The sequence below is a fragment of the Dendrobates tinctorius genome, unplaced genomic scaffold (genome assembly GCF_039654945.1).
Source record: "Dendrobates tinctorius isolate UK_male_01 unplaced genomic scaffold, ASM3965494v1 ptg000014l, whole genome shotgun sequence".
Classification (NCBI taxonomy): domain Eukaryota; kingdom Metazoa; phylum Chordata; class Amphibia; order Anura; family Dendrobatidae; genus Dendrobates; species Dendrobates tinctorius.
The window spans coordinates 20675356-20696383 of record NW_027361682.1 but is presented as its reverse complement, the minus strand read 5'-3'; the positions used below and the strand labels follow the sequence as shown (position 1 = coordinate 20696383).

The 21028-nt window shown below is 43.9% G+C and overlaps 1 protein-coding gene across 1 annotated transcript in view; it reads left to right on the top strand.

Annotated features, from left to right (window-relative positions):
* ABCA5 (ATP binding cassette subfamily A member 5) overlaps positions 1-21028 on the top strand; it is a 244628-nt gene that overhangs the window by 160349 nt on the left and 63251 nt on the right. The window contains exons 20-25 of the mRNA XM_073559971.1: positions 1-170; positions 5182-5309; positions 5466-5603; positions 18339-18452; positions 18672-18842; positions 20025-20138. Coding sequence (XP_073416072.1) covers positions 1-170; positions 5182-5309; positions 5466-5603; positions 18339-18452; positions 18672-18842; positions 20025-20138 — 835 coding nt within the window. The remainder of the gene's footprint in view (positions 171-5181; positions 5310-5465; positions 5604-18338; positions 18453-18671; positions 18843-20024; positions 20139-21028) is intronic.

The following is a 21028-nucleotide window of genomic DNA, read 5'->3' as shown; positions in this document are numbered from 1 at the left end:
GTCGCTTTTTCTCTTTCTGTTCTTAGCAGTCCAGGCAGCGATCAATATCATACACTGGTACTACCACAAATCCTCCCTGGAGATCAGACTCTCTCCTGATCTGTATTTCCTGCGCCCAGGACAGAAGAGCCATAAGTATGTCACCAGTCTGCTTGTACAGAGCTCCACAGGTAACATATGGTGGCACGAAATGGACTTACAGCTTGAAGATACAGCATTGTCAGCGGTGTAGAAATGGATGATGTCTAGATTCCTTAGCCAAAGTGATATTTTTTGATGGGTCTAGGAGGAAATAATTCTGTTTTTCTAGTGAATCAAAAGACTTGCTATTTTTATCATTGAACCTTAAAAATGACAATTAAACGGGTAACCCATATTTTAAAGCAGAGGTCCCCTACTTTTCTTATCTCAGCAGCCACATTCATTTGTAAGAGATAATCAGCAAATATTTCTTAAAAGCACTATGTGCCCCTTTTAAAGTAATAATGCTGCAAGTGCTATCTTATAAAGTACAGTACCCCCTTTATCAAGTAGTCAAGTAGTAATGCCCTCAGTGCCCCCGTATAAAGTAATTTTGTTGCGAATACCCTCTCAAAAAGTAATAGCCCCTATGTCCCCTTATAAAATATTATTGCTGCAAGTGCCCCCTTATGATGTAATAATGCCCTCAGATCCCAATGTAATAATGCACCAAATGCCCCCTTATAATGTAATAATGCCCTCAGTGCCCCCTTATAAGGTAAATAATACCTTCAGTGCCCTTAAAATTTTATAACTAGTGATGGGCAAACCCGTAGATGTTCCGGTCTGGCTGGTTCGGCCGCACATCTAAAATAAAAAAGTTTGTTTCAGGTACCAAAATATTACCCGAACCCAGACCCCATTCAAATGAATGGGGGGCCCAAACATCCATTGTTTGCCATGCTGTCATTTGCATGGCAGCGCAGCAAACACGCGCTCTGCTCGGTGGTAACATCATTACCGCCAGTCAGAGAGCTGAGGTTCCCATGCTGTCAGATGACAGCGTGAGACAGCAGTTGTGGTCAGCAGTAAAAAGGTTACATTGGATCACAGGCATCAGCTGATGAGAGGGTAATACATCAGTCTGTGTCTGCTATTGCTGAAAACAGCAAGAGCAGGCACTGCTGATAGGAAGATTTGTCACATGGTGTCTGTGTGCTATAAATAAATACAGTATTTTCCGGCGTATAAGATGACTTTTTAGCCCCTGAAAATCTTATAAGTCGGGGGTCGTCTTATACGCCATGTGTCGTTTTATACGGCTGGTGCGGAGCTCTGCGGTCGCCGCATATGATGCGAGGAGCGATCCCGATGACGAGGATGGAAGTGAAGCGGCTCCTCTTTCACCCATCTGGCACGCCCTTCTCTGTCTCTCAGATTTCGCCTGCACCCCTTCACTTCCACCCTCATGAGATTTGAGAGGCAGAGAAGGGCGGGCCAGACGGGTGAAAGAGAAGGAGGTAATAGGATACAAGGGCGGGCTTAATTCACTTACACCTTCCCAATGAGGTATCTCGTCATCAGGACCGCTCCCCGCACCATATGTATAAGATCACCCCCGACTTATACGGTGAGTATATCCCAAACTCTATATTTTAAATAGAAAAGTTGGGGTCGTCTTATACGTCCAGTCGTCTTATATGCCGGAAAACACGGTAAATAAATACATTTTTTTTAAATGACGTGAGGTCTCTTCAATTTTTGGTAACCAGCGCAGGCAAAACTGACAGCTGTGAGCTGCAACCATCGGCTGTCAACATTATCATGGCTAGTTATCAAGAATAGAGAGGCCGCACGCCGTTTTTTGTGATTAGTGAAATAATTTAAACAAACAGCTTGGGGTCCTCCAAATCTTTGACAACCAGCCAAGCTAAAGCAAAGAGGTCAGGGCAAACTGGTAATCTCAGACTGGTAAGGGGTTATGAATATTGCCCCCCAGCTTAAAAATAGCAACCCACAACTGCCCCAAAAAAGGCGCATCTATTAGATACGCCAGTTCTATCGCTTTGCATGGCTATAAGACGTCCCCATTACTAACCCTATAGTAAGATTTTAAAAAAGACACAGCCAGAATAAAATCCTTTAATTTAAATAATGACACAGACTCCTTTATTTAAAATAAATTCACAGGTGTACTCAACCTTTATGCCTAATCCAATAAAGCCACCTGTAAAAAAAACACAAAATAATAAACAACCATAATGCTCACCTTTACACTTATTCCACATGTCCCTTAGTCTAATGTCCCGTAGAAAAAAAAGAATGATAAACAACCCTATCCCTCATGTGTCCAGTGTGAAGATAATCCATGCTGTCCCATGACATTCTGGATGATTTGATGTGATTGCTCTCCCCGTCAGCTCCTGCAGTGTCTAGCACTGAGCTGCCATGAGAAAGTTCACCGAAGTTAAAGTTGATGAACCCCAGTAATCTCACCTATGGCACTGCTCTCTTCTTGAGAACTTTCACACACAGTAAGCGGTGCTGTAAGTGAGGTCACCGTGGTTTATCAGTTTTGAACTCCGGTGAACTTTCTCACGGCAGCTCAGCGCTACACCCTGCTGGATCGATTACGCTCCTGTCAGTGTGTTCCGATTGGCGGGAATAGCGGTCACATCCCTGTTGTGACCGCTATCCAAATCATCCAGATCGTTGTGGGACAGAATGGATTATCTTCACATCGGACATGTGAGGGATATGGTTGTTTTATTATTTTTCTTCTTTTCCAGGGGACATGGGCATTGGTGGATTAGGTGTAAAGGTGAGTATAATGATTGTTTGTTATGTTCTATTTTATACACGTGACATGTGCTTCAATGGATTAGGCACAAAGGATTAGGCATTGGGAGTCCATCCTCTGGGGCCAACACTGAAACCTGAGAATAAAGGGGTTGTAATGCAAATTTAGTACTGCTTCTTCTTAACTCCTTCATGGTCGGGTCGTTTTTCAATATTGTGCTTTTTGTAGTATCTTTTTTACCTTTTTTACCCAAGAACCATACTTTTCTTTTTCTTTGTTTTTATACTTTTCCAATGGCTTTTTTGGGGAGGGAACCAGTTGTAGTTTTGTATGACTCCATTAATTTTACCATAAAATGTAGTGGGAAACGGAAAAAAAGAATCCAAGTTCTGTGAAATTATAAAAAAAAAAGCCAAAATGCAATTCCGTCATAATTTTGGGGGTTTTAGTTCTATGTCATTCATTGTGTGATAAAAATGACTTGGTAATATGGCTGAGAGATCAGTATAATGTTGCAGTGCTGCAGCATTCCCAGGATCAGTGGGATTTCCTTAAGAAATGGTGTATCTTAGCAAGTGAGTGCACAGCTACAAGCGGATTCAAATCTACATCAGCTTGGCACCCTCTCAAGTTCTTTAGGCTTCCTGAGTTTGGACCCCCGCTTACAGTAAAGGGATGGCATTTTCTATTAATTGTACCATTACGTTTTAAGTTGAATATACCCATTAAAGGGTTAATGTTATGATTTGGTCACCGTGGAGCTTTACCGGGGAATTAGCTAAGCAACCAGGAAACCAGAAAGGTTGGCAACTTAGCGTATTTTGCACACAGCCTAGAGAGTATCCCACATAAAATCAATTAAAGTTTCAATTGGTAGTGACAGGGACAGTCACACTAGTTTTTTAGGCACCTCGCCACTATAGGGCCTGTGGACTTAACGGATAACACTAATTCTATATATCCTTTCCTACTGCTTTATATCTGTTTGACTCCCCTGATGAATCCCCACCATTGGGGAAGAAACGCATAGGGAGCGTCTGTCTATTTTTCCCCTCATCAATGGTGATGTCCACTACAGGATCCACTTGGGGCCTGTCCTTGTTAGGACAGGAGTAACACTGGGGCACGACAGGGAGTGTAGGGGAATACTTTACATTAACATTGGTTCTCCCATGTCTCTGCTCCCCATCACTGGATCGTCTCTCCAGCAGGATACGCCCTGATGCTGGAATGCTATATCTAATACCAATGGTGAGACAAAACCATTTTTTATTGAGCACTGGTTCACATGAGCACTTTTTTGTAATGTTTTTGTGTGTTATGTCCTTTTAATGGTTCATTAAAGGTTATGTTTATTTGACTTTATGTGGGATACTCTCTAGGCTGTGTGCAACATTTGACCCATGAGGGTTTTTTTGGGAATAGTGTTAAAAAGCTCACACTATAGCTGAGTGCACAACTTAGCGGATTGCAGACCCCTAGACCTAACAACACAACTAGCATTAGCCGTGGGACGTGCCTACAATGCCCTAGACTCCTTCGCACAGCCAGAGAGTTAACTAAGCCTAAAGCAAGAAAGGGGAAAGCTAAACTGCCCCGGAGTAGAACCCCAAAGGAATAGATCGCCCCCAAACATATATTGTCAGTGAGACAAGATGAGGCACAAACGCAGGCAGAAAATAGAGTGAGCAAATGATGGGCCCCAAACTGTCTAGATAGGACAGGACAGAAAAGATACTGTCTGCAATCACGCAAAAACCCTAAAAAATCAATCATGTCTGATATACAAAAACACTGAGGCCACACAAACTCTCCCCCGCTAGATCAGCATTCTGGTGTGAACTGGAAACAAAGCAAAAGATACTAATATAACAGGGGATTAACAATACTGAACAGAATGACATAAGCTTTGACATATGAGCGGGGTCCAGCACAAATCCCAGCAGGGAATAGTGCTGAACCCACACAGCAAAGCTGACAGCAGAGAAAGGCAACAACTATATCAAATGCAAAAGTTTCAGCAAAGAAATAACTTATCTGAATGATGCAAGACCAAGGAGGGGAAAAATCAGGCTTCGCAATGAACAGGAAGACAAACAAATCACCAGCAGCAACTGAAGAAAGCTTGCTCACTTAAATCCTCCCAATCAGTAACCCCTGACTCCCAATCATCGTCTTCAGGTGATAGACTTCTGTCAATAAGACCGGCTCCACTACCCGCTGTAACCACCAGAGGGAGCCTCGATCAGTCAGATCAAGAGAGTTCATAACAGGTTAAGTAAAATGAGACTAGTTTGACTAATCGGTTAATGGTGTGATTGACTATGACTGATTCATTGCTGTAACATTGCCACATTGGTCATTGACATTGTGTTGGTTACTGTAGCATATATGTTTATACCCATATATTTCCACCATAGGTGACAATATAGATGACTTAATAGACGCCCTGAGGAGCCAGAAGATAAAAGTGGATATGATGAACGGAAGCGATTATATTTCTGTTGCGCCACACAATGGGGCCCTTGATGTCTCCAGATCAGGAAAGGTATAAGAGTGTAAGAATTGAGCAGAGTTGAGCTGTGGACATAAGATTTTATATCCCTAGGTCAGATATAGCTATACACCTTGTACTATACTGTATGTATGTACAAACTTCCATCTTGACGCTTGTCACTGCCCCCTGACCTTGTGTTTCTTCTAGTACTTCACATACGAAGCCATATTTAATAGCAGCATGGTGCACTCTCTGCCTGTCCTCATTAACACCATCAGTAACACTCTTCTACGGCATCTGCACGTGAATGAAAGCATCCAGGTGTGGAGCAGCCCCTTCCCTCAGGTAAGTGATGAGGCAATATCAGGCTTCTTTCACACTCATGCTTTTTGTGACTTGATGAATTTCATACATTTTTTTTACACGTATTTTTTGGAAATCTACAAGAAAAGAAAAAAATGGGTAAGTCAGGATGGGTATGTAGCACTAACCACATCTCAAATAGCTACACTGGAAAAATAAATATATATTAATTTTATTAACTATACACTGCGTGCAGAATTATTAGGCAAGTTGTATTTGAGAGGATTCTTATTATTGAACAACAACTGTGTTCTCAATCAAAAAAAAAGACTCAAATATTAAAGCTTAATATTTTTGGAAGTTGGAGTGGGTATTTTTTAGATTTGACTATCTTAGGAGGATATCTGTTTTTTCAGGTAACTATTACTGTGCAGAATTATAAGGCAACTTAATAAAAACCAAATATATACCCATCTCACTTGTTTATTTTCACCAGGTAAACCAACATAACACAAAATTTAGAAATAAACATTTCTGACTTCAAAAAAAAAAATCAGTGACCAACATAGCCACCTTTCTTTATGATGACACTCGAAAGCCTTCCATCCATAGATTCTGTCAGTTGCCTGATCTGTTTACGATCAACATTGCGTGCAGCAGCCACCACAGCCTCCCAGACAATGTTCCGAGAGGTGTATAATGTTTTCCCTCCTTGTAGATCTCAAATTTTCTGAGGGACCACAGGTTCTCTATGGGGTTCAGATCAGGTGAACAAAGGGGCCATGTCATTTTTTTTCTTTTAGACCTTTACTGGGCAGCCACGCTGTGGAGCATTTGGATGCATGTGATGGAGCCTTGTCCTGCATGAAAATCATGTTTTTCTTGAATGATACCAACTTCCTCCTGTACCACTGCTTGAATAAGGTGTCTTCCAGAAACTGGCACTAGGTCTGGGAGTTGAGCTTCACTCCATCCTCAACCCGAAAAGGTCCCACAAGTTCATCTTTGATGATACCAGCCCATACCGGTACCCCACTTCCACCTTGCTGGCATCTGAGTCAGTGGAGCTCTCTGCCCGTTACTGATCCAGCCTCGGGCCCATCCATCGGGCCCATCAAGAGTCACTCTCATTTCATCAGTCCATAAAACCTTAGAAAAATCTGTCTTAAGATATTTCTTGGCCCAGTCTTGACGTTTTGTGTTATGTTTCTTGTTCAAAGGTGGTCATTTTCCAGCCTTCCTTACCTTGGCCATGTCCCTGAGTATGGCACACCTTGAGCTTTTTGATACTCCTGTAACATTGCAGCTCTGAAATATGGCAAAACTGGTGGCAAATGGCATCTTGGCAGCTTCACGCTTGATTTTCCTCAATTCATTGGCAGTTATTTTGCGCCTTTTTTATCAACACGCTTCTTGCGACCCTGTTGGCTATTTGCCATGAAACGCTTGATTTTTCGGTGATCACTCTTCAAAAGTTTGGCAATTTCAAGACTGCTGCATCCATTTGCAAGACATCTCACAATTTTTGACTTTTCAGAGTCCGTCAAATCTTTTTTCTGACCCATTTTGCCAAAGGAAAGGAAGTTACCTAATAATTAAGCACACCTTATATAGGGTGTTGATGTCATTTGACCACACCCCTCCTCATTACAGAGATGCAAATCACCTGATTTACATAATTGGCAGTTGGCTTTCAAGCCTATACAGCTTTCAGTAGGACAACATGTATAAAAAGGATGATGTGATCAAAATACTCATTTGCCTAATAATTCTGCACACAGTGTAGTGTCATAAAAAATTGTATGAAACGCGTATAACACTTGTAAAGGTGGGAAAACTCACTGACTCAAAACCGAGAGATGGGACGGATTGAACGGAACATAGTTTGTATTGTGTAGAAATGTTAGAGTATTACCTTGGTCACGTGTAACAGCCAAAACAATAGCCAAATGCATAAAATAGAGCGACAAGAAAGTACCATACAACAAAGTGATAAGTGCAAATATCAATAAATATAAAAGCTGTTTCACTTGCACTTCGTCAAGGGGAATAATCTATAAAGTACCCATCCAAAAGGCTTTCTGCTTCCCAACATATGTTTCTCTTCCTCTTCTTCCAAGTACCGATCCAAAAGGCTTTCTTCATCCTGACATACATTTCACTTGGGCTTCTTCCAGGGGAATGCATTTAATGTATCAATCCAAAAGCCTCTTTACATGTCAATTTATATTTCACTTGAGCTTCTCCAAGGGGGATAATCAATAAATATAAAGTACCAACCCAAAAAGCTCTCTCCATCCAGACATATAATTCGCTTGCACATTTCCAGGGGGACACAAATCAAGCGCAAGTCAGTATACAGAGAGCATTTTACATTAGTACTTTGTGCTGTGCCTACCAATGAGAAAAAAGCAACAGGGATCCTGGTAGATACTAGGTTTGCAGAGCGCTAGTCCAGCAACCATGGACTACCGACATAGTCTCTATAGCACTGCCCTGTGATCATTTTTCTAAATTCTACCACCAATCTCAAAAAGCACAAAATAATTCCCAGAACCAAAGTGACCCCAAAAAGTTACACTATTATAGGATTAAGGCAAAGGATTTTGACTTGTACTGCCAATGATGTATGTTGTTGCACTTTGCATCAGTGCTGGCTTAGAAGGTTTTATTTGTCTAACTGGCATAAAAAAAAAAAAAAACAACCAAAAAAAACCAGAAAATCTGACTGAGGTCTTCATCGAGATATGTTATATAAGAAATTAATTTTTTTAGTCCTTTAAAAGTGTTTTTAATAATCTAAAATAAAATATAAAAATTCCAATCACTTCCCTTTTCCCAAAGTTTTAAAAAATAAAAAGTCCAATCATTTAACTCCTATGTTAAACAGTGTAAAGTAAAAATAATTAAATGCCCAAATTGCTTTTTTGTCAATGCAACTCCCATAAAAATTTGCCAAGAGAATGGATGAAAACACTATATGTACCCCAAAACGGTACATAACAGATTGCCGCAAAAAAGACAAGCTGCTCTCACAGCTCCATTGGAAAAAAAAAAAATTCACTACTTAAAAAATTATTGGTCTCAGAATTTTTCTGTCACTACTTAACCCCTTCATGACCAAGCCTAATTTGACCTTAATGACAAGGCCATTTTTTGCAATTCTGACCAGTGTCCCTTTATGAGGTAATAACTCAGGAACACTTCAACGCATCCTAGCGATTCTGAGACTGTTTTTCGTGACATATTGGGCTTCATGATAGTGGTAAATTTAGGTCGATAATTATTGCGTTTTTTGTGAAAAAAATGGAAATTTGGCGAAAATTTTGCAAATTTCTCAATTTTCAAAGTTTGAATTTTTATTCTGTTAAATCAGAGTGTTAGGTGACACAAAATAGTTAATAAATAACATTTCCCACATGTCTACTTTACACCAGCACAATTTTGGAAACAAAATTTTTTTTTGTTAGGAAGTTATAAGGGTTAAAAGTTGACAAGCGATTTCTCATTTTTACAAAAAAATTTACAAAACCATTTTTTATAGGGACCACCTCACATTTGAAGTCACTTTGAGGGGTCTATATGGCAGAAAATACCCAAAAGTGACACCATTCTAAAAACTGCACCCCTCAAGCTACTCAAAACTACATTCAAGAAGATTATTAACCCTTCAGGTGCTTCACAGGAACTAAAGCAACATGGAAGGAAAAAATGGACATTTTAATTTTTCCAACAAAAATTTTTTTTTTAGCATCAATTTTTTCATTTTCACATGGGCAACAGGATAAAATGGATCCTAAAATTTGTTGGGCAATTTCTCCTGAGTACACCGATACCTCATATGTGGTCATAAACCACTGTTTGGGCGCACGGCAGGGCGTGGAAGGGAAGGACCACCATTTGACTTTTTGAATGGAAAATTAGCTCCAATCGTTAGCGGTTGCCATGTCACATTTGGAAAGCCCCTGTGCGCCTCAACATTGGAGCTCTCCCACAAGTGACCCCATTTTAGAAACTAGACCCCCCCCCCCCCCAAGGAACTTATCTAGATGCATAGTTAGCACTTTGAACCTTCAGGTGCTTCACAAATTGATACGTAAAAAAAAGGACTTTTTTTCACAAAAATTTTCTTTTAGCCTCAATTTCTTCATTTTTACATGGGTAAGGCATTACAATGCGCACATATGCGCACCCATAGACCATAATGGGTGTTTTGCTGTAAAAAAACGCATTGCGTGCACATGCGTTTTTTTGGGGCAAGTCGGACGCACAAAAAATGCAACAGGATGCATTTTGTGCGCCCAAGCGCACGCTACAAAAAAAACGCATGCGCATACAAACGCATGTGTATGCGCACCCATGTAAAATATAGGGGAAAAAACGCATGCTTTTTTGCGCTAAAAAACAGCGCAAAAAACGCAAGTGTGAAACCAGCCTAACAGGATAAAATTGACCCTAAAATTTGTTGGGCAATTTCTTCTGAGTACACCGATACATCATATGTGGTCATAAACCACTGTTTGGGCGCACGGCAGGGCCCAGAAGGGAAGGAGCGCCATTTGACTTTTGAATGGAAAATTAGCTCCAATCGTTAGTGGACACCATGTCGTGTTTGGAGAGCCCCTGTGTGCCTAAACAATGGAGTACCCCCACAAGTGACCCCATTTTGGAAAATAGACCCCCCCAAGGAACTTACCTAGATGTGTGGTGAGCACTTTGAACCCCCAAGGGCTTCACATAAGTTTATGACCCTGAGCCGTGAAAATAAAAAATCATTTTTTTCCTCAAAAAATGATTTTTTTAGCCCACAATTTTTTATTTTCACAAGGGTAACAGGAAAAATTGGACCGTAAAAATTGTTGTCAGTTTGTCATGTGTACGCTGGTACCCCATATGTGCGAAGGAATCACTGTTTGTGCACACGTCGGGGCTCGGAAGGGAAGTAGTGACGTTTTGAATTGATGGAATGGTCTGCGGGCGTCATGTTACGTTTGCAGAGTCCCTGATGTGCCTAAACAGTAGAAACCCCCCACATGTGACCCCATTTTGGAAGCTAGACCCCCCAAGGAGCTTATCTAGATGTGTGGTGAGCACTTTGAACCCCCAAGTGCTTCACAGAAGTTTATAACGTAGAGCCGTAAAAATAAAAAATCATATTTTTTTTCACAAAAATGACCTTTTTGCCCCATTTTTTTATTTTCCCAAGGGTAGCAAGAGGAATTGGACCCCAAAAGTTATTGTGCAATTTGTCCTGAGTATGCTGATACCCCATTTGTGGGGGTAAAACACTTTGGGTGCATGGTAGCGCTCGGAAGGGAATGAGCGCAGTTTGACTTTTTCAACGCAGAATTGACTTGAATTAAGATCGGACACCATGTTGCGTTTGCAGAGCCACTGATGTGCCTAAACAGTGGAAACCCCCTCCACAAGTGACACCATTTTGGAAACTAGACCCCCTAAGGAGCCTATCTAGGTGTGTGGTGAGCTCTTTGAACCCCCAAGTGCTTCACAGAAGTTTATAACGCAGAGCCGTGAAAATAAAAAATCATTTTTTTTCCACAAATATCATTTTTTTAGCCCCCAATTTTTTATTCCACCAAGGGTATCAGGAGAAATTAGACACCCAAAGTTGTTGTGCAATTTTTCCTGAGTACGCTGATACCCCATATGTGGCGGTAAACCACTGTTTGGATACATGTCGGTGCTCGGAAGTGAGGGAGCACTGTTTGACTTTTTGGACGCAAAATTGGCTGGAATCAATGGTGGCGCCATGTCACGTTTGGAGACCCCCTGGTGTGCCTAAATAGTGGAAACCCTCTCAATTCTAACTCAACCCTAACCCCAACACACCCCTAATCCCAAGCCTAACCCCAACACACCCCTAACCCTAATCCCAACCATAACCCTAACCGCAAGCCTAACCCTAATCCCAACCCCAACACACCCCTATCCCTAATCTTAACCCTAATTCCAGCCCTAACCCTAATTCCAGCCCTAACCCTAATTCCAGCCCTAACCCTAATTCTAACCCTAAAGGAAAAATAAAAATAAATATGTTTTCTTTATTTTATTATGTGTCACTAGCTATGGGGGTGATAAAGGGGGGCTTTATTTACTTTTTTTGTATTTTGATCACTGTGATAGTTTATCACAGTGATCAAAGTGTACCTGTATGAATCCGCCGGTTGGCAGACTTGTGGGCGCACTGCGCATGCTCCCGCCATTTTGTAAGATGGCGGCGCCCATGGAGAAAAGACGGCGGGACACCGGGAGGTACGGGGACTGATAAAGTATCGGGGGGGGCTATAGGGGGCGATCGGAAGGCAGGGGGAAGCGGAGGGGGAGCAGATTATTGCGGTGGCTGCCGATCGTCGCCGTCAGAAGGTGGCGGCGGCACATCGCCGCTGCCAGCCAGGTGGATGGGGTTCGGATCATGATCTCCAGCCATGTCCGATGCTATTGCAGCATCGGCCATGGCTGGATAGTAATATTTCATCAGATTTCATTGATGAAATATTACTATCGCTCTGATTGGCTGTTTCACTTTTAACAGCCAATCAGAGCGATCCTAGCCACGTGGGGGCGAAGCCACCCCCCTGTGGTGAAGTACAAAGCCCTCTGTATCTGCGGGTCGGGTGACCTTTCATTGACCCCGGTCACCCGACCCGCAGGGGAGCTTTAAACTCATGACACAGCGTATGCGTCACTGGTCATAATGGCACAGACTTTCATGACGCATACGCTGTGTCACTGGTCGTGAAGGGGTTAAATAAACCTATACAATTTTGGTATCGCTGTAATCTTAGTGATATGGATAATTATGTCACGACTCATCAGGCAACTTTTAGCAAACGGAAACAAAACGCAAAATTGCAAAAAGAATTTTTGGTACTCAACGTAAAATCTCTTTCTTGGAGCTTTCATTGGGGGATACAGGTAACCAAGGTTGTATGCTGCTGTCGCTAGGAGGCTGACACTATGCAAAAAATGGAAAATTAGCTCCTCCTCAATAGCATACACCCACAGACAGGCACCAAGTATGTCAGTTAAGTGTTAAAGCAGTAGGAGAAGCAACCAACCACTCATATGTACTGGCCCAATGACAAAGGCACTTAGGCCCCAAAACGGTACAAACAATTAGGGAGGGTGCTGTGTCCCCCAATGAAGGCTCCAAGAAAGAGATTTTACGGTGAGTACCAAAAATCCTTCTTTCATTATCGTTTCATTGGAGGACACAGGTAACCATGGGACGTCCTAAAGCAGTCTCCAAGAGTGGGATCAGAAAGAATGCAAAGAAAAAACAGACTGAGGTCGGCCCGTGCGTAACCGCCGCCTGCAGCACCTTTCTTTCCTAAGCCTGCGTCGAACAAGACATGAGTATGAACTCTGTAAATCCTTGCAAGGATGTGCGAAGATGACTAGGTTGCGGCTTTGCAATCTGTAAAGCCGAGGCCTGGCGACAAACGGCCCAAGAAAGAGTTCTCCAGGGAATGAACCGGAGAGGGACAAGAGGGTCATAGAGAAGGAAGGACAATGTCTGTATTAATGTGAAATAAAAAGGAACGGAGAACGGCAGGATAATGCCACCATCTCAGAAACTCCCCTGATGGCTTTAACAGCACCTAAGAAGAGAAAACAGAACCAAATAGTTCTCACAACTTCCAGTATCTGTGGTAGATTCGCAAGGATGCAGGTTTTCTCAGCCAAAACATGGTCAGAATGACCTGATGGGTAAAAACCAGCCCCTCTAGAACTAGGCCTCAACGGCCATACCATTAAACTTAAAAGACTGTGAACTGTGGTGGAAGAGTGGGCCTTGCGGAAGAAGATCCGGACGGTCTGGAAACCTCCAGGGAGCGTCCATAAGCATGTTGGCAAGCTCTGGGTACCAGGCCTGTCTTGGTCAGTTTGTAGCCATCAGAACTACTGGTCACCCTTCTGCCTATAACTTTTAACGATTCTCAGAGTCAAGGGGAGGAACAGAAAAATAAAAGGCAGTTAGAAATGTAACCACAGTAGTACAAGAGCATCGCAACCAATGGATAGAGATCCTGAGACGAGGTTAAATACTGAGGAACGTTATGGTTCATCCGGGACGCCATCATGGCAACATCCAGTGTGCCCATTTCTGGCATATCTGGTGAAAAAACGGGGCCGAATGACCACTCACCCGATGCAGGACCCTGACAGTTCAGAGAATCGGTTGCTCAATTTTCCACCCTGGGAATGTGCGAGGATGATGTGGTGGAAACGAGACATTCCGTCCGTCGCAGAATCCCGGTTACCTGTACCATAACCTGTTGCTGCGAGTCCCACCTTGACTGTTCATGAAAACCACGCAGTGACGTTGTCTGACTGTATAAGGACTGACTGGCCTGCGAGGAGAGTCTGCCAGCTGCCAAGGGCAAAGAAAATTGTCCTGATCTCCAGGAGATTAATGTGGAGAGCGGCTTCTCGGGCGTTCCAGTGACTCTACGCTGATGAAGAAAGACCGCTCCCTAACCGAGAAGACTGGCGTCAGAGATGATGATCTACCACCGGAGGGAAGGAAGGACTTGCTTCGTAGAACTGAAGCTGATAGTGGCCACCAGGTAAAGATTGCCTCGCCTTGAGAGGCAGAAGCAGAGATCGGTCTATAGAGAAGGTCCTCTTGTCCCAAGCCGACAAGAGGGCCAGCTGAAGAGGACAGGTATGGAACTGGTCAAAAGGCACCCTGCCGGAAATCACCTTCCCCAGACCTCTATGCAGGATCTCAGGAGGAGATGAGCTGGACACTAGAGTGCGAAACCCTTGGGAGAGGGATAAAAAAATTCTCCTTTGGAACGGAGACTCGGGCTTGGGCCGTGTTGAACCTTATGCCCAGAAACACTAGGTGCTGAGCTGGGGTCAGGGAGGACTTCTCTCAGATGACAATCCAACCAAGGCAGACCAGAGTGTCCGAGGTAATCTGAAGACTCTGGTCGCAATCTCGGCAGGACAGCCCTTAGATCAGAAGATCGTCCAAGTAAGGAATTCTTTAGAGCGAAGGAAGGCCATGACCGCTGCTTGACTTTCAAAAATACTCTGGTGTCGGAGGCCAGGTCGAAGTGAAGAGCCGAGAATGGATAGTGATCCTCCTGGATTGCAAACCCTAAGAATCTTTGATGCTGGACACAAACAGGAATGAGAAGATAAGAATTCTGAACGTCTACATAACAAAGAAACTCTCCTGGTTTCATGGAAGTGATTACCGAATGTAGGGACTCCATCCTGAAAAGACAGATCCGAACGTGACCGTTGAATCGCTTGATGTCCAAAAACAAACAGAACGATTCAACTTTCTTCGGGAATAAGAAAAAAATTGGAGTAGGACTCTGACACCCGTTTGTTCCGGGGAACAGGTACAATTATTCCTGTGTGTAACAGGGAAGGCCTGAGACGGATGTTTCGAAGGGCGCGACTGAAAAAAATGTCTTCCTTGGGGGTGGGGGAGAAAAAGTCTCTTTTGTAACGGAAAGCGACTGTCTCTCTGACCCGGGCGTCATCGAACCATACTTCGTGGAAGAGGAGAAATTCCAGGGTGGGGGTGACCCGTTACACCAAGGAGAACCTGTCGGCAAGGGACCCTGAAGACTGGGCGGAAGTTCCTGAAGCAGAGAAAGACCGAGAAGAATGAAATTGAAATGACCTCTTCATATAAAAAAGGACGCTCAGACTTTGACGGCATGGACAATTTGACCTGACAAATCTGCCATCTCCACTGGAGGCGCTGCGGGTGAATACCCTGATGAAGCATTCTTGCCCAGACAGATATGGACTTTGCCACCCAGGTGGAGGCAAAAATGGAGCAGAAGGAGACTCCAGCTGCTTTAAAGGCTGACCTAGCCAAAAATTCAATTTGTCTGTCCTTAAACTCCTTAGGAGATGAAGACTATCCAGGAGGACAGATGAAGAAAACCAGCGGATCAACTTTAGGGGATTCTGCCCAAATATCAACGAGGTTTGGGCTAAAGAGACAGAGAATGTGCAGCTGCTTTCTTCCTGGGAAGCACTTTTCAGGGTGTTCCTATCAACCATGTCTTTCATATTGAGGTCTGGGCTGTATCAGACTCAGACTGGGAATCCACATCCAACCCAAAACCCGCCTCCGAGAAGGGGCATGGGGTGAGGAATGCATCCAAGAGGATGCAGAGGGACCCGGGCTCGCTTCCTTTGCTCTGTACTCGATTTATCCCTGTGAATGTCGCAGTCAGGTGCCTGCGAATCACCGAAAAAGGAGTTCGGAGCACTGGTGGCAGTAGACAAATGTGGAAGTTGCTCCCGGACCTGGATCAGGGACTATGAAACTTCTGTCAGGTCTGAGACCGACTGTGACATGGCAACAGCCCACTCCGGAGGGATGGGTGTGCTCTCGTTCCGGGTGTTAAAGGGCTCCTGTGAGGCAAACGTGGTGGAGGGGGCTGTAGGGCAGGCAGAAAAAGCTAAGACTGGCCTAAAGACCACTTCTTTTTACAGATGGCACAGGCATCGGATTTTAGGGACCAAATGGTCATCTCTGAGAATGTGGAATAAGTGAGGGACTAGGGCTACTGTTGGGGAGAGCCAAGACCCTGAGAATAGAGAAAATAACCATTCTGGGCTGGTCCTACCTGATGACAGAGACGGCGCTGTTGCTGCTCAGGATGCAGTGCCCTCCAGATCCGGTGCAGAATAGTGATGGTTGTCCGCTGTGCCCTTTGGAGCCGGAAGTAGATGGTGACAAAGTGCACGATTCTTCACAGGCTTTACAGAGGCGCACCATGCAGGGGGCGTGTCCCAGGAGAGCGGGAAAGAGAAACACACTCTCTCCTAAGGCAAAAACAAACACGCTCATCGGAAGGGGGTGTGGCTAAGCACAAGGCGCGCACACTGATTGACCGAGTGTCCGATAAGGGGCGTGGCTAAGCACAAGGTGCACACTGATTGGCCAAGGGATTGATAAGGGGGTGTGGCAAAGCACAAGGCACACACTGATTGGCTGGGGGCCGGTAAGTGGCTATGGCTACACAGAAGTCTGGGAGAAGGCCCAAAGTCGGGGGCTAGATTAACAGAAGAACCCGGCGATAGCCAAGACGTCTCTGTGCAATCAGTGACAGGACCGTTGATGACAACCCTAGCCCGGGTATGAAAAAACTGGCCGCACTGATGCGTGCCGGCCGGTATCAGGGAGAATGGGTCCCTGCTATTGGCTGTGCCACCGGGGGAGTGCAACGGGCAGAGAGTTGTGAACAGCCAGGGAGGAGAGGTTCCGTGATAGGAGGGAGAAAAAACGCGTCAAAAGAATGCGTGCTGCGGGGGCGTGGTCAGAATCAAATGAAGAGGAGCAAGAAGCGCCGACGATGGCTGGCTATAGGAGGACATGGAAGGGGTGCAGCCAGCAGAGGGAGGGGGAGTGAGTGCTGAGCCCGGGCATAGGAAAAATGGCCACGACTGCCGGGAGATCCCTATCACTAACGCCGCCCTGCTCCTGAAGGGAAAGTGAACTCCAGGATGACGCCTGCCGCTGCAGAGGGAGAGGAGGGAGACATACCTGCGGTGAGTCCCGCTACGATGCATACCTGCGGTGAGTCCCGATCCCTCTGCAGCGATGAGGATCACATCAGGAGCCCTCGTGTGGGAGAGGGTCACTGGAATCCGGGATCCTCCTTCCCGCACCGTCTCCTGACGGTGCAGAAGACTGCATAAACCCCTTGCAAGAAGAGGGGAGGACACCGCTGGTGACCATCGTCTTCCTCTCAGCCCTCTCTGAGGAGAGGGGTGAGGTGCGGAAAAGGCAAGGACTGGCCACCGGGAATCGCTCTGAAACACCCGTAAAGGTGACAGGAGAAAATCCTGCCTCTGGGTCCAAGCGTGGGCGATGTGGGCGACACCACACTGCTCTCTTTGTCGAATACCTACGGGAAAACAGGGTGAGATATTACACCTTGTCGCCCTGAAGATAAAGAGTCTGAAAAAGAAAGGGAAAAGAATAATAAAACACAACAGGTGACCTGAAAAGGAAAAGAATAATAAAACACAACAGGTGACCTGAAAAGGAAAAACTGCGGATCTGGCATCAGATCCAGGTCCGCCTCCTACAGACACTAAGCTTAAACTGAGGTACTTGGTGCCTGTCTGTGGGTATATGCTACTGAGGAGGAGCTAATTTTCCTTTTTTTGCATAGTGTCAGCCTTCTAGCGACAGCAGCATACACCCATGGTTACCTGTGTCCCCCAAATGAAGCGATAAAGAAATTAATGATGTCCTTCAAAACTGCAACTCATCCATCAAATTAACAAAAAATAGACGGCATTGTCAACAGAAAAATGGAAAAAGTTATGGATGTTGGAAGGGAGGGAAGGCAAAACAGAAACATAAAAAAATTAAAAATCATCAGTTTTATAGGGACTAAATACACTGCTGCATGCAAAAGCAGTGTAGGACTGTATTGGCAAAGGCTCACCAGTAACAATGATTCTTTGGGCCCTCTGTTCAGTTACATCCAAAATAATGTGACCCTAGTACACAAATTTACCTTTGCTTTTTTGTATTATTTACTTGGTTAGCCTGTTTAATGAATGATTATACCTTAGATTATACCTTAGAATATACCTTTTTCTGAAAATTGTAAATCCAGTGTAATAGTACTACGCATTAGTACTCCTTCTAAGGGGCCTACTGGTGGATTCTCCTGTTCTCCTGTGGGCCAGTCCGAGCCTGTATAAGAGCCAGAATGTAAGGATGTGAGTAATAATCTTACCCCATGTTTATACCTACAGGAATATTTGGAGATAACATTTAAAACCACTCTATATTTCCTCGTCATTTACCTGGGGATTATCGCCGCCGGCATGCTGCCTTATTTTGCAATGGAAAACACATACAACCATAAGGTGAGAATTCATGTTAGGCGTACTCGGGAACTGTTGCTTCCCATTTGTAGCACAGGACAGGATTGAAACCTCTGGAAATACATTTGTCTGTTCCTGTTCACCCACAGCAAGCACATGATTGCATACACAAGTTGTATACGCACCTGCGGACAATTTGCACTTTGTAAGTGAAAACGTGCTGTATGATCAATGCATAATACATATCTTCTCCTTCACAAGGTGAAAGCCTACACCCAGCTGAAGATGTCCGGTCTCTACCAGTCTGCCTACTGGGTCGGCCAAGCTGCAGTTGATTTGCCTTTGTATTTTATCATCCTCGTCATAATGTTGGGGACCTTGTTCATATTCAATAAAGGAATCCACCTGTATGTAGGGACATTTATCACCCTGGTAAGATTAAGGTTTTGTTTTTTACTCATTTTCTCCCTATATTCACCTTGCGTAGCATTGTTGTCAATCCTGTCTTCAGTTGGGGGTTTAAAAAGACCCCCTCTCTTTTTCTGAATTTCCAGCCAAATTTTGGAGGAACTCTACATTCTGTATACCAGTCTTAAATGGGTCAACTAGGACTACTTTTATTAATTTTGTTTACAATGTGCGTAAGTTGCTAACTACTTACCTGTTGTGGCCAGCGCTGATCCTTGTCAGCACAAAGTAGTCACGTTGTCAGTGCATTAGCTTCTCTTCTCTGTTGAGAGAGGCTGCCAATGTCCTGCTTTTTGACAGCCGACTCCCTGCTCCCTAACTGTGGCAAGTCGACTGTTAATCAGCATGATATCGGAAGTCACACCTTGAGCCAGTACTGGGTAGAACAGGCAGGAATTTCCCTCTGTTAGCAACTACCTGTCTGTTAGTTTTTAGGCCCTTAGAAAAAAAAAAGTCCAGTTATCTCATATGTCAGTCTTAAATGGCTGCTCCAGCCCCGCTCACTGCAATGTTGGGACGTGATGACTTCCCTTTGAGAGGTACACCAGGTATATTCTTTAAATTAGGATGTATGCGTTATACCTGGCAGCTATGCACGCATCCTGACAGGCACTTGGCTTGGCATTACTCATCTACTTAATACAGAAGTGAGTGGTTCCAGTGCAACCCTTTAAGACCTCCTCCTTCTCAGCATCCGTCAGTCCACGACCTCACCCTCCTCACCGTCGGTGACCTCGTTCTCCACACCATCCGCGACCTCATCCTCCGCGCCGTTAATTGGTCAGCAACCTTGTCTTCCTTGCCGTCTGTTTGTTCACGACCCCGTTCCTGCTCACTGTCAGACGGTTTGCGACCTTGTCCTTGCCAAACTACCTTATAGTGAAATTCACCAAATTTATTAAGTGATAGACTCTTGTTAATGAAATGGTTCCTGCACCTATCTACAGCCAGTGTTGAAAGAAGTAAAGCGTTGCAAATTTTACCAAAATTTGTGTCTTTTCTACTCTAAAAAAAACCTCTTGTAAAACTCTATAATTAATCCTCCATCCTCCATTGTGTTCAATCACTCATTTCTATGTTCATCATATCAGAATATTTGGTGTATGTACGTTATTACTCCGCAGTGACTTTTCCTTTTGTTCTCAGACGTTCTGCCTAATCGGCTTCGTTCCGGCCTCTGTGCTCCTTACCTACGTTGTGTCCTTTACCTACAAACAGATCAGCGACACTCGGCAATGGTGGTCAATATTATTCTCAATGGTATGTCATGTGCTGGTTACGCAAGTGTCAGAAATTATTAGGAGAAGCGGAATAAGCTGGTGCCTGTACAAGAAAACAATTGCTGTGATCCTTCCCGAAATCATCAGGTTTGACTGACAGTTATCTCATGTGTATGGGGACTTTAAGCTGAAGTTGCCAATAAATATCTGTGGTCAGCATTGGGTGAAAATGTAACATAATTGTCCTATGTAGCACATGATATCTGTGCTATTCTTCCACTTTTCTATCCTACCAGTTGGTCTTGCATCTGCCACAGCTCTGCCGCAAAATGGATTTATGTCTTTTTACATCAATTAAGGAATTTGCTTGTAAGACCTTGTGGAGGCATCACAACACATTAGGAGACCCCAATCAGAGGACTATAAAACATCCGGACTCCTTATCTATGTACTGGTCCAATATTTATGCTTCTCCCTCTCCCATATTGATAGTTCTGCTTCATGTCACTTGTCTTATCTATTGCATTTTTTCTATGCTGTATTGTGCATAAATATGTGACTCTTCAGATTTTGTATTAGTCAAGCCTGATGAAGAGACCTGAGTAGTCTCGAAAGCTTGCAATGTGTTACCATCTTTTCAGTTAGCCATTAAAAGGTATCAACCACTGAGGACTCTCAATTCTGAATATTTTTCTATCTACTGGCTAACACGGTACAAAGATATATATCTTTCCTGTTTTAGTGTGAGCACAGCATTCCCACAAATCTGCAGTAGCAGCAGATACAGTCATGGCCAAAAGTGTTGGCACCCTTGAAACTGTTCCAGAAAATGAAGTGTTTCTCCCAGAAAATTATTCCAATTACATATATTTTGTTGTACACATGTTTATTTCCTTTGTATGTATTGGAACAACACAAAAAAAACAGAGT